Source organism: Schistocerca piceifrons, chromosome 5, assembly GCF_021461385.2.
Source record: "Schistocerca piceifrons isolate TAMUIC-IGC-003096 chromosome 5, iqSchPice1.1, whole genome shotgun sequence".
Taxonomy (NCBI): domain Eukaryota; kingdom Metazoa; phylum Arthropoda; class Insecta; order Orthoptera; family Acrididae; genus Schistocerca; species Schistocerca piceifrons.
In genome coordinates, this window is record NC_060142.1 from 164,543,650 (window position 1) to 164,562,186 (window position 18,537).

An 18,537-nucleotide genomic window follows, 5' to 3' on the forward strand; every position below is an offset into this window, starting at 1 on the left:
TGCAGTCAGATTGCGGAGTAATACTAGTCAGGGCCAACCGGTTACGAGACTTCGTAATCGTACATACAGCTACTAAAATTAAAAATATTTGCATTCTAAATGATTAAGCCCCCATGCAACACCACAGACGAAAGGAAATGTGAGATGCTATGAAGAGAGATAGGAGACCGAATAGGAAACGGGGCAGTCAGAGATGTCGAAGCAGTGGCTGCAAAGACTGGACTAGGTGTACGAGGGACAGTCAATTATTATCCGCAAAGTAGTTAAAAATTTTTATTGTATTCGAATAGGAAACTTACAAGAGCACCTTTTTTCGACATTGTCTCTTTACGTTTCAACGCACGTGGTCCATCGTTGTACAAGCTTCCTGGTGCCCTCATAAAAGAAGGTTTCCGGTTGAGCTGCGAAACAGGAATGCACCGATTCTTTCATTGCTTCGTCCGAGGCAAATCGACGACCTCTTAATGCCTGTTTGAGTGGACCAAACAAGTGAAAGTCAGAAAGGGCAAGATTGGGACTATATGGAGGATGATCCAGTACTTCAAATTTGAGTTTCTGCAGCGTTTCAGCAGTGTGGGCAGCAGTATGTGGATGGGCATTGTCGTGCAACACAACACCTTTTGACAGCAATCCTCGGCGTTTGCTTCGAATTGCAGGCTTTAGCCTGGCAGTAAGCATCTCACTGTAGCGTACACTGTTTGTTGTGCCCCTTTCCCCATAACGTTCCAGTACTGGACCTTGTGCGTCCCAAAAAACCGTAAGCATCAGTTTTCCTACGAAACTTTTTCTTGCACGGCGAATTTGGATGTTTCCATTCCATACTCTGCCGTTTACTCTCCGGCTCGTAATGAATGGAGTCATGTTTCGTCACCAGTAACGATCCTGTCTAAGAAGTTGTCCCCTCCGTTTCTACAGCGATCCAAATGTTTTTTGCAGCTGTCCGAGCGCGTTTGTTTATGCAACTGTGTGAGTTGTTTTGGGACCCATCTTGCACAAACTTTATGAAACCCAGGTCTGTTGTGGATGATTTCGTAGCCAGAACCGTGGCTAATTTGCAGACGATGTGCCACTTCGTCCATAGTTAATCATCTGTCTAAAATAATCATTTCACGTGAGTGCTCAATGGTTTCTTCATTTGTGGCTGTAAATGGTCGTCCAGCTCCTTCATCGTGCGTAACACTTGTGCGACCGTTTCGGAATTTTTCAATCCATTCGTAGGCATTCCGTTCTGGCAAAACACTGCTCCCGTACTGTACCGGAAGTCTTCGATGAACTTCGGCCCCTGATACGCCTTCCGACCACAAGAAACAGATCAGTGAACGTTGCTCTTCTTTGGCGCAAATAGACAGCGGAGCAGCCATGATTAACAGCACGTCAGCGATAACGAAACTATCTTGAAAACTGTAAAGATATAATAACAAATAAACAAAGCATGCGTCATCAACGTAAAACGACAGTACTACCAAAATAAACAAAAATATAACTAAACAGCGGATAATAATTGACTCACCCTCGTACATTGCGGGGGAGAGCACGAACTGTAGAAGACTCACAAGATCATAGTAAAAGGAGACATATATGATCACTCACAAGGTATTGAAGAGGTCTGTAATTAGATATGTATGGCGAAGAAAAATGTGTTCTAACGTATTTAGTTGCTTACGACTCCTGCACGAAGGAATGTGTGATTTACCGGTAGGCAGGCCTCTGTGTTCCAAGAATGTCCACAGTCTTGCCAGGGAAGGCGTTCTCGCAGAGACATGGCGAGAAAGTACAGCGGGTAAGCGATGATGACGTTGTAGTACGTCGTGCATAGCACATTGACCACCACGATGGCCAAACCGGCGCCTGTTAGCAGAAAGAGATAAACTGTGAGTGCTACAAAAAGTGTGTCCTGAGCTGTGATGTATAGAGTTTAGAATTTTATATAATATCAACACATGATATACGTACATATATATGTAATGAAAATGGGTAAAATGTGTACAAATATATGTAGAGTGGATAGAGGTATGATGGCAATCAGGAGATGCATCTTTACTCAGATTGCTTCACTCTGCCAAGAGAGTGCAGCACTCGTCAGTACTTAGGTTCCTTGCGTCATTGTCTTGAGTGGGAAGCGTTGGAAGCAGTCTTAATGGGTATTTTCACATTTGTGAGCTTGAAATCTGTGGTAAGTGCTCCGATTTACACTAAAATAATTGTAAGTGTGTTTCAAAACAATAATAGTGCTCTGTATCCACCTGCCTTAGTTATAACTGTGCGTTTACCATTTAGTATGTATCTTAACCTATGATTTGCATGTAGTTACACGCACCTTGTTGCCATATTTGTAAGTATATTTCAAGTGGCATCTCATCTTGAACGCATTGGAAGAAGCCATATTTTCTTTGGGGTATGATAGTCATTCACATTAACTTTTATATGTATTAATTTCTTTAAAGATAATGCCTACATGTATGGTTTGTGAAAACTAGTGGCATGAGCTGTTTTCGAGCTTCTGAGGCATATGAAACTCCATATCAGACTTTGAAAAGACTATTAGGGAAGAATGATATCAAAAAATAGGAATGGGACATGAAAGGGAGTAACTTAGCAAAAACCATTTATTTTTCTTTTGTCATGCAACTAGCACAAAATTTAATTAATTATTGATCTATTGAAACAATAACAAATTAAAGGTTCATGTTAAAATAGCTATTGTAATAATACATTGTAATTAATAGCATTGAATATTGATGTAAATGATAATACCAATTTTAATTAAGAATATTGCATTGTATTTTTAGGTTGTCTTAGAACAGAAAACGAGGAACAACTTGTGTTTTACATTAAGACGCTGCAGGCTTCCATATGTCCAGCTACTGGAGAAGGAGTGCGAAAACTGGCATTTCAGTTTGCTGAAACCGATGGTATTGCTCATAATTTCAACAAGGATGCCGGCATGGCAGGGTGGGATTTGCTACACTCATTCTTGAGACATTTTCCTAGTCTCGTGAAGAGGAAACCTCAGGGACTTCCCATCGACAGGGCAATGGCACTCAACAGAGAAGACATTGGAAATTATTTCAAATTGCCAGAGAATGTTCTCTTACAGAATATTTTAATTGACAAATCAGACCATAGATTTAATATGGACGAATACAGTTTTCAGATGAACCCCAGAGATGAATCAGTTATTACAAAAAAGGTTCCCCAATGATCAATCAAATGACCTGTGGAGAAAAGGGGGAAACAATTACCATAATAGCATGTTGTAATGCTAAATGGCATTTTTTGCTCCAGCTTGTATTTTAAAGGGGAAAAATAAGAAATTTGATTGAGGGGATTCTCTTCCAAATGGTTCAAGAATTCTCATGAATGAAACCTCAGCGTATATCAATTCAGCGACATTCATGTTGAAGTTAAAGGAGCATTTCATCCCAATGAAAGCACAAGGAAAGTTTTTGTTAGCCCTTGGTGGTCATATGTCTCACAGGTCTGATACTGAGATGTTGGAACTAGCAGACAGATATCATGTTATCTTGGTATGCTTGCCTCCTCATTCAGCACATTTCCTATAGCTAATATACTGATGCCTCCTCAAGCTGCTGAAGCAATTCTTCTACAAGGTAATGCATACTTGGACGATCTCTTGGGCAGGAAAGTCTCACAAGCCTAGTTTGGACCAACGCTGAAGGAAGTGTTGCAAAAAAGTGCAACGCCATCAAACGCCAGTAGTACATATGAAACTGGTGGTGTCTTTCAACTGAATGCCCAGAAAATACCAGAGGAAGCATTTGCCATATCTGACGTTGTGTTGGCGAAGATGAAGCCTAACGAAACCAACAACGTTGCTGTTGGACTAGAAGCTGCAAATGAAGAAGATGCTCTTGAAACTGTTCTTTCTGTAACTGCAGGACCTTCCAGATGAAAAATGTAGCAAAAGAACCAACTAATTTGGGAGTTAGCAACGATTGAGGACGTATGTCTAATCTACATGTTAACGCTAAAGCAGGGCTAGCGTTTCGAGATATTGACCTGAAGCATCTGAAAAAAAGGAAGAAATCAGCATTGGTGTTGACAAGCAAGGAAAACCTCAACATCATGAAGTCCACGCAACAGGAAAGCAATAGCACGAAAAAAATCTCAATCAGTCAGCCAAAAATGCAGGGAAGGAAAATCGACAGATGATGATAATGACTGTGTTCAGGTCAAAATAAACTACTACAATCCCAGTGGACCCCAAGCGGATTGAATCTGTAGAACTGATTGTCAAAAATTGCTTCATGAAACCTGCATAGAAGAAGCAGGTATGTGTAAGAACTGTGCTGAAAAACGGAAAATATCAACCTCAGCAGAAGTGGAAATCACAGCAAAACTGTTTACATTGTATTATTGTACAATACATCATATATGATCATTGGAAAATGGATTTATCTTTGTCAAATTTTTATTTTGCCATGTTACCCCAATCTTTGGGGTGAGATCCCTAGTACTCCAGCATTTAAACAAAATATGCTATGGGACAGAAATATAGTACTTTTTCATGTACATGTAGTTTCAGTTTGAAAATATATTGTTAAATTTGTGGGTTTAGTCTCGTTTTGAATGTTTCCATATTTACCTTCTAAATTTCATATTCAACCAAAAAGTGTGGCATCCTCCCCCAGTGGTACTCTAATATCAAAAACATTTTTTTAAGGATCTATATTACTAAACGTTATCTGAAACCCAGAACCCAGTCCCACTTCCAGCAGCAAAACGTCGGCTTTCAATATTTTGCGAAATTATTAACCGAATTTAAAAATTTAAAATGCTCTCATAGGCTACTCATTAAGAGATATAATCTTATATTAAAAGTTTAACACAATAAGACAAGTATTACAGCTGTTAGAAACTGTGCGTTTGCATTAAGACAGTGTAACTGACTGCGTGAAAATACTCGGACTTCATTCATCGAGCATTTGAGAATGAGATCACTTGGCGACTTCCACAAACTTTCACATAATTTCAAACTGTTACATAACTTTTTCTCACTTACAGCACCCAACAAAATGAGGAGAGGAAAAAAGTGTGTTCACTGTTCATGCAGTCAATCTTCAGCATCAGGCATGAGCTTTTGATTTATTACTTACTTACTACTAACTCTGTTCGCTACAGCATTTGCAGAGAGTATACACATATATCATTGAATGCGCCTGCGAACTTATATCATTGTACGGCACGTAGTTCAGGAGATACGAGATCATGAATACTGAGTTGAGTGAAAAACTTGCTTTTGCTTGAAATGGAGCGGAAATTATCCTGTTTATATACATCTGGTGTTACATAATGACAGCACTTTGCGCCTTCTAACAAACGTTAAGCATAATTTCAAATCTTTCGTAAACTTTTTTTCCTTACACGATTATAGGCAAACACGAGTATTTAACACTCATTTTGTAAAGTAATCAAATGTTCGAAGCAGTTTAATACTTGTTATTTGAAAGTTTATATTACATTAAAAAATAAATTATTTTTGGTTACATCTGTTTAGTAAATTATCCATCACCACTGATATTATTAAGATTTCCTATCTTCCCTTACATTCTGAGGTGCAAGAAACAACCAGGAACTTTTCCAAATTCTCTGAAGTCAGCGAATGTCGCTGATCAGAAAAAAAAAATTTGCAGGAGGAAACTGATCTCTCGACGTAGCAGAATGTTAATGGTGCAAATTATAGGAGATGATTGATGTCCACAGCGGATATTGCAGACATAGTGGGAACGAAAATTAGGAGAAAAGTTCGTCTTGTTGTCGAGGAATGTATTACAGAAGGTAACTGTTCTAGAGCTGAACATGACGACTTCCATTCCATCAACCACATCCATAACCACATTGGAAGAAATATTGTGAAAGTGTAGCAAGCGGCCGCACTCAGTGCAACCCACTCTACAGGTGTCACAGTTATTGAGTGGAAGAGCTTGCACTCTACCAGTTACAAAGTTTACGAAGAGAGAGAAGTACAGTAACATTCAGGTCATTCATTTATTCACCATGAAGTGACTACAACATGGCTACATGGCTTTAAAATACGCTGTCACCGACGGACAGCTGCAAGATACCATGTTTACCAATCCAATGCCTTTCCCACCAACACCACATCACACAAATTAAGTCCTTCTCAGCCATTGTTTATATGAATGTAACGCTCTCTCAGCAACTGCAAATAAGTATTACACTATATAAACACTAAAGGAGTGGACTTATTTTATCGTCTTGCATAACAGAACTGGACAGGAAATTCTGGGCAGCTATAGTCTGTCTGTACGCTGAGAAGCGAGCAGCGCTTATGATGGGGGAAGTTCCTTCCCCAGACGGTACCGTACAGGATGACCCATAAGCAGTTCCCCATCTAGGACCATAGAACAATGTGCAGATATTTACGTAGAATCTGTCCATATGCCGATCTTGTTTTAGTTTTATGACTCCACTTAGCAACTCATATCGGTATTTAATGCGGTGCTAACACACTTTGTGAGAAATAAGCAAGCCCTGGAAGTGTCTGGAAACTGCGTCGCCATTGTTTCATAAGCTGAGCTGCAGTAGGGTCGGTTTAAATTTGTGAAATACCCTGTAGTTGTTTTTTGTGATGCAGTGGGGTAGAGTGTGAGGAATCACCTAATCGCTCTTCGTTTCGCAGCTCTACGAAGGAGTGAAGCTCATGACCACAATGTGGCGACCCACCTTCCTTCACGCATCTAATCTGTACCCCCCCCCCCCCCTCCCCGCCCCCCAGCCCCTTGCACTCCCAGAACACATTTCATTCCTTAATACGGTTCTACTGCATTTAGTTGTGGTACTCACATTTAATATTTGTTCATAACTTCATTTACCAATAAATATCAATTTTGTACCATTAAAACAGTATTTTTAATAATCTACGTGTTTTGCAGCCCCTTGGACGCGGAAAGTATTAGTCCCACAGAAAAAAATGAATAGAAACTTTCTGTGGGAAATTTAATGCAGTTTAATTTTATACTGGTAAACATTTTCGATAGAAGCGGCGGCTTTCGAGATATTCAAGAAAGACATAGAAAATTGACCTTTAAATTCCCCCCTCCAGCTTTCCACGCGCACACCTCACCGTCACTATTTTTAGCATGTTGTTCATGAACTCCCACCTATCACAATGCAAAAATTTGCGACTACACGAATCGCTTCCCCAGTCGACGTTTTTTGATCTATGTCGACTGGGCTAATGGTAGCAAACACTTAGCAGGAAATCAGTAATGGCGATGAGGGTTCTTCTCCGTCGAGTTTGCTAGCAATGAGATTGACATTGAAACTTCTACATTCATCCCTTGTTTCCTAGTCATTTATCTAGAGAGAATGGATAAAATTATGGAAACACTGAAAACACAATACAGTACTATCGTTGCCATGCATTATCCAGAGTAGGGAACTCGTCGTTCATAACAGCTTCCAGTCTCTCGGAATGGATAAATGCAGTGTTTCAGGCGAATCTTACGCCATTCTTCCTGCAAAATAGTGTCAAGTTCAGGTAACGATGGTGGAGGTGGATATTGATTACGGGCCCTTCTCTGCTAACTAGACCCCAAAGGCTCGTTAATGTGTTCTGGTGCCTGTAGTGGCTAGGTGAGATGCGACAATTCATTCTCGTGCCACAACGCCAGTTCTGGATGACGCGAGTTGACGTTTTGGAACACAGCTTCACCGTTGGGGAACAAAGTACTACGAGATGTACTTGAGCAACCAAACTGGTCATACAATTCTTGGCAGTAACGCGACAGTGCAGAGTAGCCATGGGGCCCGTGGAATACTACAATATGGTTGCCTGAGTCATCACCGAACCCCTGTCCGCAGCTCGTGGTCTAGGGGCTAGCGTTGCTGCCTGTGGGTCCCAGGATCCCGGGTTCTATTCCGGGTCGGACTGGGGTTTTCTCTGCCTGGTGACTGGGTGTTTGTGCTGTCCTCCTCCTCCTCATCATCATTTGAGAGCGTGACTAGATTGGATTGTGAAAAGAAAATGGACTGTGTAAGAATTGGAACTTTGTACGGGCACTGATGACCGCGCAGTTGAGCGCCACACAAATCAACATCATCAACATCACCGAACCCTCAGTGTTTCAATCTTGGGACGTAAACTCGGCCAGAACTTGGAAATCTATCCCTGCTTCTTGAGCTCCATTCTTGTTTTGGTGCTGACAGGGTTCGCGAGTGTGACATTCTGTTCTGCAGTGACTTTTGCAGCTCTACTCCTCTTGAATTATGTCGCATTCCTCTTCACGGTGTGTAACAAGACTCATCCGACCAAATGACATTCTTCCATTGTTCTATATCCCAGGTTTTCTGGCTTTGGCACCAAGTTTTTCCTGTTACGGCCGTTTTCTTTCGTTGATGGATGCTGTGGACTGCAGCTCGCCCTGCAATTCTTGCTCCTGGAGCTCCCTTCTTGTTGTTTTGGTGCTGACGGGGTTCACGAATGTGACATTCTGTTCTGCAGTCCTTTTGTTTTATGTCGCAATCCTCTTCAGTGACCGTGTGTCACGATCACTCAGCACACACTTTCAGCCGTGTTTGGAGTTAGCAGATGATGTTTTTCCGCTTTCCCTGTATGTGGTGTAAGTCTTCGATACGATGCCTCTCGAAGCACCAAACACTTTGGCTGCCTTGGTTACGGAAGCATCAACTATACGAACAACAACGATTTGTCCACGTTGGAATGCACTGAGTTCCGACAGAACACTGTTCTGACCACGACAGACACTTGCAACACATTAAGAACTTGGCACAGGTGCCGTTTGTGGTCAAATACAATAGCGCACCCTGCAGGCTTGGCTAGCATCAGCATTTATGTTCAAGCCTGCATTGTACGCAGTGTTTCCAAATTTTTGTCTCACCTATGCGCATGTGTGCGCATGTGACGGTTACTTATGAAGCGCCGTTTAGGTTTCACAGCTTTCTTGCAACAAAAATAGAAATAGTTTTTCCTTAATGTCGGTTCATCAAGAATCTACTCACCACAATACTTTTGTAAGGAGCACGCGATACTCTGGCACTGGAAGCTTGCACCATGGAACGTTCGCAGCAGCCATAGAAGAGCACATATCAAGCAAAAATTCACTTGTGGCGTTTAGAGTCCTTTACATTCGTGTTCAACAAAATTAGCTTCTTAGACGATTGCCTGCTTTGTTCTTTCTGTGCTTATGACTTACATACAGTGTATGTTGCTGAAGCACCCGACGTCCTTATTGCACGCTGTACATAGAACAGTATTTCCATCAGTAGCGAAAGCGTCGTTCATCGTAACTCAGAATCTTAATTAAGACGATAATTTTAATGCAACAACGATGCCCCGTGCCCAGGAAATGCTCCGCTGCTGCCTGACAAATCTGCGGTAGTGGAGCATTGCCTGGACACAGGACATCGTATGTTTTACGAAGAGACTGAAATTTTATCCCTAGCGTCATCTTTCTGGGGCTGTGTTATTAAGGTCATACATATCCGTATGGCGAACAATCTTTTCAACAGGGATGCAGGTTTCTAACTAAGCGCCACCTGGAATCCAGCACTAAATCAAAACGGAATAAAAGGTCTTCCGATTCATCACGCAACGCAGAGCACTACTGAGGTTTAATTCGGCCTTTAACCACAGTAGTGTGCGGCAGCACAGTCGTTGCCCATAGCGCACGCGCGGATGGTCTTTCCGCACCAGGAGCGCCGCTTTCCTCCAACGACGAGCGTCTTCCCGCGAACGCCGCAGTGGCCGACGGCCTTCGCTTATCGACCGAGGGTCGCGACGTTTGCGTAGCGATGTCAGTGGTAACAGACAAGCAACACTGTCTGAAACAACCGCAGAAATCAACGTGGGACGTACGACAAATGTATCCTTTAGGACAGTGCGGCCAAGTTTAGCGTTAATGGGCTATGGCAGCAGACGACCGAAGCGAGTACCTTTGCTAACAGCGTGACATCGCCTCGTTACCATATCGGTTGGCCCCTAGACAACTGGAAAACCGTGGCCTGGTCAGATGAGTCCCGATTTCAGTTGGTAATAGCAGATGATATGGTTCGAGCGTGGCGTATACCCCACGAAGCTTGGACCCAAGTTGCCAACAAGACGCTGTGGAAGCTAGTGGTGACTTCATGGTGGTGTGGGCTGTGTTTACACGAAATGGACTGGATCCTTTGGTCCAAATTAACCGATCGTTGACTAGAAATGGTAGTGTTCGGCTACTTGGAGACCATATACAGCCATTCAGGGACTTCATGTTCCCAAACAATGATGGAATTTTTATGGGTGACAGTACGCCATGTCATTGGGCCACAATTGTTGGCGACTGTTTTGAAGAACATTCTTGACAATTCTTGACAACTGGAGCGCATGATTTGGTCACCCAGATCGCCGGACATGAATCCAACAAACATTTATGCGACGTGATCGAGAGATCAATTCCTATCTAGACTACAGAACTAAAATTTCGTTCAGCTTATTTTACTATGACGTGAGATAACTGTGAGTAGCGTATATTACAGTAGGCATTAAGTACATTAACGTTGTGTTAATAATATTAAATGTACCAATATACATTCAGCTTATGATTAGTGCGTATACTACCAGAAGTATTATTAGAACACTGCAAAATATTCTGTGTACATATTGTGTTAATCGTTAGAAACAAAACGAGCAACTAAAAATTTACCTTTGAAGAGAGGGCATATCCTGAACATGGTAATACATCCAGTGCTGGCGAATTGCCCAATCGACGTTTCCATGAAGAACAATGGTATTCCACACAGCAGCAGCATAAGCAGGTACGGCACTAGGAAAGCGCCTGTAACGAGCAATATGAGGTGGCACTTTATGTTGTTGAAGTGAGCGTTTTCAGATAAATGACACTTGTTAAGGGACTTTTCCGGAGACGTAAACAAAAGTTGACCTGTTCTGCAAGTTTTACACGAAGTGGTGGGATGAGGTCTGCTTGCAAAGAACTGGACACGATTCAGTAACAGTTGTACGCAAGTGTGAAGCTTATTAGTTATATCAGTCTCGCCATTCTTTCTATTTTTATTTCTTTACTAGGTGATTACCTAACTTTGTACAGTTGATTATTTTTGCCATCCTCTTCTCTAGGCTCTACAAACTGCTGTTATATAAGGTGATTCAAAATTGTGTTAACACACAAACAGTAGACATGTTCTGCTTATGAAATGTGTGTCTAATCGAAATTGAATGAAAGTAGTCATGGTATGTAATTTACGTAATGGTCTCAAGTTGTTTGGCATCATATATAGCACATAGAAACGATGCTATGTTAAAGCTGAATATCGTTCTCGTTTGATGCATGGTTAATAGTTACATATTCATCCCATTTTAGTGGTAACATTATTTTGAATCCCCCCTCGCTGTGGATGATTGGTTTATCAGAATAGAAGGGCATGAGAAATTAACTTCTTGCACATTCAAATTCCTTTTAGCAGATTCTATGAAACTGTAGTCGTCCTGTTCGACTAAATGTAGGCTTTTGGGACTGTTTACATTCATCCTAGCGACACAAAAGACAACGCAGTTGCGAGAATCCTGCCATCCACGGATTATGAATCCTTGCTTAGAGTACGAAAACCTCATCGGGTGTGTTTCCAGTGTCTATAGTACAATGTACATAAAACAGCTACAGGTGGGCAAATAACGTAGGCAAACACAAAGATTACAACTTACAACAGTAGTTTATTTTACACTTCAAATCAGTTCTAAATTGTTAACGATTGAAACATAGACGTAAGTGCTAAGACACTGAGCAGCCGTTGTGCAATAATAAAGGTACTGGCAAACCGTGCAATTACGTTTATACTGTCAGCTGGAAGACCGGCGGATGGAATCTGCGATAGGTCGGGGCTGGACTGTGAAGTTCGACTGATCCAGCGGCCCGAGTACGGACGAAAAGTCGTTCGTCCATTTGGTCCAGCTGAAGAACGTGCAGGCACACCGTAGCGTGTTGTGGGGTGAGACGACTGGCCGACCTGCAGGGAACTCGCGATTTAGATGCCAATCAACAACTGTTTTCGGAGAAATACATCCAAAGATGTGTTGTTTGTAGTTGACGGTGTCGTTTTAGATGGAAACTAAGCATTTGTTCGTCGCTTTTCTCCTCACAAGCAGACATTATATCAAATTTCTCCAGTTCTGTCACAGCTTTACAGCAACGACTATTAATTGTTCTACGAGCTCGAGCGGTTCACAGTCATCATACCAGAGAAACTCAGTACATTCAAAAACTTCTCACCATAACCGAAACCAGGAATGTAATATTAACGAACGGCAGCAAAGAAACAGTAATGTGCTTTCCCCGACTATGTCTGCTTACAATGATTTTCCCTAGTTCGTATTTTTTTGGTAATTTTGTTAAAAAGTAATGCAATTTGACCATACGTTTAGCTTCCAAGTGATCCCTGTCGTGTCACCGCAAGGCACAACACTTGCTAGGCTGCGGTCCGTCAGTACACATCGGACCCGCGAGTCGCCACTGTCGACGCTAGCAGACCGAGCGCCGCTACTCGGCTGGTCTTACGAGACAAGCCAGCGCGCTGGCCAGTTCTACAGCCGACTGTAATAGGAATGGTTCACTTGTTATAGCTTCAGAGATCTCATTTGCAGAGACGCTAGTTAGCACAGCCTTCAGCTAAGTCAGTATCTACGACCTAGCCAGGCGCCACGTACAGTTTATACATTGCCAATTGATCTATATGTGTGAAGCGATCAGAATTGTAAAGAAGTATTCGCAGTTCATTCTAAAACTGCACTTGTAAATATTATTGTACAAAATCAAGATCGACGTTCAGCGCTGATGCTGAATTAAAGCAAAGTATTTAATTGTATTCCTGTCAACTAACTTTTTAATCACCTAAGATGTTCCAAATACATCCCGTCAAGTATAGTTCATTGATCCTCACGTCAGCCTACGTGATCAACGCGTGCAATTAATGGCCACACCGCCGGCCGGCCGGCGGTTCTAGGCGCTGCAGTCTGGAATCGCGCGACCGCTACGGTCGCAGGTTCGAATCCTGCCTCGGGCATGGATGTGTGTGATGTCCTTAGGTTAGTTAGGTTAAGTAGTTCTACTCGTAAGTTCTAGGTGAGCGATGACCTCAGCAGTTAAGTCCCATTGTGCTCAGAGCCGTTTGAACCATTTTTGAATGGCAACACCTCGTGGTCAGACCAAATTTCATGACTCAGCCGGGTCACCCTTTTTCCATGAGGCCCATAGTTCCGCCTCACACATACATAACAATCCCTTTGTAGGACTTTGTAGAAGGCTTCACATGTTTCAGGTATAATTGTCCCACGTGACTAAGGTGATAGATGGCAGAAGTCTTCAGGCCTTCCAAATGTCTCACCACATCCAGGGGCCACATAACTGCTGAGTTGTTCATGAGGAGTGATCGCATTCCACATGACCGTATTTGTCCTGTCAATGGTGCCAACAATGACAACAGTTGTAGGTACGTACTTTCATCCATTGTACGGTAATCGTGCCAGTCTTTTGGAGCCAGCTTCAGTTACATGAACAAATTCGCGTCTGAATATGTTTGTCTCATCAGTAACCACTGTTTATACCATGCCTTACGTGTTTTCTTCCGTTTTTCTTAATCTTTAATAACATAATTAAGGCAAGAATTGCGAGTACATCAGCATAGCTGGGGGACATGATGACAGTCGATCTTGCCGGCCCAGGTTCAACTGAACCTATATGGGACATTCAGCAGACGTGACCGCTGGTCTTACGGCTGACAGTTGGGGTGTAAATGACGGGCCTGCCGGACTATGTGTGTGGCCATTAACTCTGCTTACAGGTAAAGTAAAGTCCGTGACGCACAGCCCAAGGCCGCGCTGTTGGCCTGACTGTATAGCCTTTCATTACCGTAGGAGGGACAGCGTAGCAGCCTCATCGCCCCTGCCGTCTTTTACTGATGGGAAAGATTCCAGGTACACGTTTGATAGCATGCTGAGTGGAACTGGAGCCGCTCTGGAGGGTCTGGAACTGTGAAAATCCCCACCTGTGTCCGGGACCTCGTCAGTTCCTGTCAGAAAGATCTAGGTTCATAGTAACTGACGGAAAGTCATCGAGTAAAACGAAAGTAATATCTGGCGTTTCCCAAGGAAGTGCTATAGGCCCTGTCGCTGATATACATAAATGACATAGGAGACAATGTGAGCAGTCCTCCTAGATTGTTTGCAGATGATGTTGCCATCATGACCAAAACCAATTGCAAGTGCTTTAGACAAGCTATTTCTATGGTACGAAAAGTGACAGTTGATTTAAATAATGAAAAATCTGAAGTAATTCACACGAGTACTAAACGAAATCCTCTAAATTTCGGTTAAAAGATAAATCACTCGAATATAAAGGCTGTAAATTCAACTAAATACCATACATTTACAATCACGAATAACTTAAACTGAACTGTCACATGGATAATGTTGTGGGGAAAGATAATCAGAGATTACGATTTGTTAGCAGGACACTTAAAACGAGCAACAGGTCGACTGAAGAGACTGCTTACACCACGCTCGTCCGCCCTCTTCTGGAGTATTGCTGTGCGGCGTGGATCCGCATCGGATGGGACTGACGGAGGACATCGAAAAAGTCCCAAGTGGGGCAGCCAGTTTTGTGTTATCGAGAAACAGGGGAGAGAATGTCACGGACATGATACATGAACTGTAGCAAATATCCTTCAACTTTCCCCACAGAAAGAAATCCAGGGACATCAGATCCGGTGAACGTGCGGGCCTTGTTATGGTGCTTCGACGACCGATCCACCTGTCATGAAATATGCTATTCAATACTACTTCAACCGCACGCGAGCTATGTGCCGGAAATCCATCATGTTGCAAGTACATCGCCATTCTGTCATGCAGTGAAACACCTTGTAGTAACATCGGTAGAACATTACGTAGGAAATCAGCATACATTGCACCATTTAGATTGCCATCGATAAAGTGGGGCCAATTATCCTTCCTCCCATACTGCCGCACCATACATTAACCCGCCATGGTCGCTGATGTTCCACTTGTCGCAGCCATCGTGTATTTTCCGTTGCTCAATAGTGCATATTATGTCGGTTTACGTTACCGCTGTTGGTGAATGACGCTTCGTCGCTAAATAGAACGCGTGGAAAAAATCTGTCATCGTCCCGTAATTTCTCTTGTGCCCAGTGGCAGAACTGTACACGACGTTCAAAGTCGTCGCCATGCAATTCCTGGTGCATAGAAATATGGTACGGGTGCAATCGATGTTGATGTAGCATTCTCAACACCGACGTTTGTGAGATTCCCGATTCTCGCGCAGTTGGTCTGCTATTGATGTGCGGATTAGCCGCGACAGCAGCTAAAACACCTACTCGGGCATCATCATTTGTTGCAGGTCGTGGTTGACGTTTCACATGTGACTGAACACTTCCTGTTTCCTTAAATTACGTAACTATCCGGCGAATGGTCCGGACAATTGACTGACGTCGTCCAGGATACCGAGCAGCATACATAGCACACGCCTGTTGGGCATTTTGATCACAATAGCCATACATCAACACGATTACGACCTTTTCCGCAATTGGTAAACGGTCCATTTTAACACGGGTAATGTACCACGAAGGAAATACCGTCCGCACTGGCGGAATGTTACGTGATACCACGTACTTATACATTTGTGGCTATCACAGCGCCATCTATTACAATGCGAAAAAGGTGGTCCAATTAAACATTCATATTTCTTTACGTACTACACGAATATGTAATAAAAATTGGGGTTCCTGTTAAAAAAAACGCAGTTGATAATCCGTTTGATGTATCGCAGCGCCATCTAGCGAGTCAACCATAGCGCCATCTTGTTTTCCCCATCAAGCTAGACGAGTTTCGTTTTTTGTAGTTTTTTCGTTTGATGCTTATTTCGTGAGATATTTGGCCCGGTCACTATCAATGGACCACCCTGTATAACACACGTTTTTTAATGCTACGTACCTTCTTATATTATAGTTACAATAGCTGATGCGTATTATCAGAAGCTTAGCACATAGCAGGCAATACTTGAGATTAATGTCTTCTTGATGGTGCCTGCTCGTAATTAACTACATCAACATATATGTTCTCTGATTGAGAAAACACTTAGCACATTTACAGAATGTTTTCCTCAAATTATAAAACGCAGATTGCGGAACGCAGCAAGTCCGCGTCCGCCGTTCTTGGAATAGAAGCAGTAAAAGGTGAAGCACTCAAGGCCTCATTTGTCTTGAAACAACAGAATTCTTTTTATGTCATTAATCGATACGTGTACATAGAGGTTTATAGCCGCCACAGTCTAACATAACAGTCGCGACACTTCGCCTCGATTTTGTTGCCTACAGCGCCAGCAGCGCCCCAAGCGGCTGGTAGGTTGAACTGTGAGTTCGGCGCGATCGTGAAAGCGAATAGTGATTGATTATTTTGATTTATACAATGGTTTATACCATCGGGAGCGTTTGTAGCGCAATAAATTGCAGCAACAACAGGAAGAAGACACCACAGCTGTCTCTTTTTAGGTTTCCTAAGGGTCCTGAGAGGTATATACCATCATGTTACTAAACTGTATCGTCAGAATTCACTTGCAAACTATATGTGTATAAATGATGAATGTATCGTTTTAGGAGCAGAAAATGGCTAGTTAATAGCAGACGAGAAGACCTTATGAAGGAAGACCCAGTTTACCTGTATAATAATTTCGAACAAAACCAGTTCATGAACGCAGACAATAACGAACTCGTGTGGAATGCAGTGCCCACAGAGTTTGACATTCCAAATAAGCCACCTCAGCTGACGATGAAGAGGAAACTGCCACAAAGATTCTACAGTCAATCTAAAGCTGTAAAACTGTCCTATGACACAGAAGCAGCCAGTTCAACTCTCCATGTATCAGTGCCAGATTCGTGTGAATCATCAACACAGACCTGCTTTGACGATGAAGTGGTTAGATTAAGTGCAGCTGTTCGTGTCTTACAAAAGCGTGTGAAGTGTCAGAATGTGCAGATCGCTAGACTTCGAGCGAAACTATTATGGGACAAGGAAAATGGCTACAGACAGATTGTTTGAAAATTATTAAAATATTTGGTTTTTCGTGAGATGTAATGTAATCAGCTCATTATAATGTTTTCAGTACATTTCTCCCACTATTTGGCAGTTGCTTGTCCCACTTAGAATAATATAAAGATGAAGGTCGTACTTGTGGCAACAGGCGACAATGACAAACACAGTAGGCCTACAGAACGATAAACGAGCTGTCGATCGCTTTTGCATGTAGAGCTACATGTCTGTGCTTCTTACATGTGAATCTGTGTGTTTATATTCTTTTGATATCAACGTGGTAAGCTGCAATTCTGTCCAATGTCACAAGTGTTTCTTCACGAATGTGTTGTAGCTTACCACTCTACTAATGGTTTTTGTCCATACTTGCGCTTATTTTAGAATCATTAATAGAAACATATATGCCTTCCGATACTAAACAAACTCTTGGAGGCAAGAAAATAACTCGAATAATTCGGAAATTACGTAGGAAATGGATGATAAACAAACATTATGCTTACAACGCGTCTGACGTTCACCTTACCTGCCGCTTGGAGCGCTAGTGTCGCTCCATCTGTCAAACGGCAACAACTTTTACAGCAGTGAGTGTCGCGACTGTTATGTTAGACTGTGATAGCCGCCGCGCAGGAGCGGCAAGGATAAAGAATACATTACATTACAATTGTTTGATAACTTCAGGGCCGGCCGCGGTGGTCTCGCGGTTCTAGGCGCGCAGTCCGGAACCGTGCAACTGCTACGGTCGCAGGTTCGAATCCTGCCTCGGGCATGGATGTGTGTGATGTCCTTAGGTTAGTTAGGTTTAAGTAGTTCTAAGTTCTAGGGGACTAATGACCACAGCAGTTGAGTCCCATAGTGCTCAGAGCCATTAACTTCAGGCCATCCGGCCTTTACTATTGAGCGTATTCTAATGTTTGTGAGGCGAAAATTAGCAATATTACACTGGCCCTCCCGAGGCCATCAGTAGTTCTAAAGGAATGTTGTTTACTCCCGGGGCCTTGTTTCGACTTGCGGAAGCGTTCTCGCTTCCCGCGCCCGGGTTCCCGGGTTCGATTCCCGGCGGAGTCAGGGATTTTCTCTGCCTCGTGATGACTGGGTGTTGTGTGATGTCCTTAGGTTAGTTAGGTTTAAGTAGTTCTAAGTTCTAGGGGACTGATGACCATAGATGTTAAGTCCCATAGTGCTCAGAGCCATTTGAACCATTTGAACCTTGTTTCGACTTAGTTCTTTCAGTGCTCTGTCAAATTCTTCTCACAGTATCATATCTCCCATTTCATCTTCATCTACGTCCTCTTCAATTTTCATAATATTGCCCTCACGTACATCGTCCTTGTATAGACCGTCAACATACTCCTTCCATCTTTCTGCTTTTCTTCTTTGCTTAGGAGTGGTTTTCCCTCTGAGCTCTTGATATTCATACAGGTGGTTCTCTTTTCTCCAAAGGT

General features: G+C 42.6%; 1 protein-coding gene across 1 annotated transcript in view; it reads right to left on the bottom strand.

The window, feature by feature from the left end:
* Window positions 1–18,537, bottom strand: part of LOC124798505 (sodium- and chloride-dependent glycine transporter 1-like) — a 132,698-nt gene that overhangs the window by 58,870 nt on the left and 55,291 nt on the right. The window contains exons 4-5 of the mRNA XM_047261944.1: window positions 10,689–10,820; window positions 1,694–1,848 (exon numbers count right to left, since the gene is read on the bottom strand). Of these exons, the coding sequence (XP_047117900.1) occupies window positions 1,694–1,848; window positions 10,689–10,820 (287 nt within the window). The remainder of the gene's footprint in view (window positions 1–1,693; window positions 1,849–10,688; window positions 10,821–18,537) is intronic.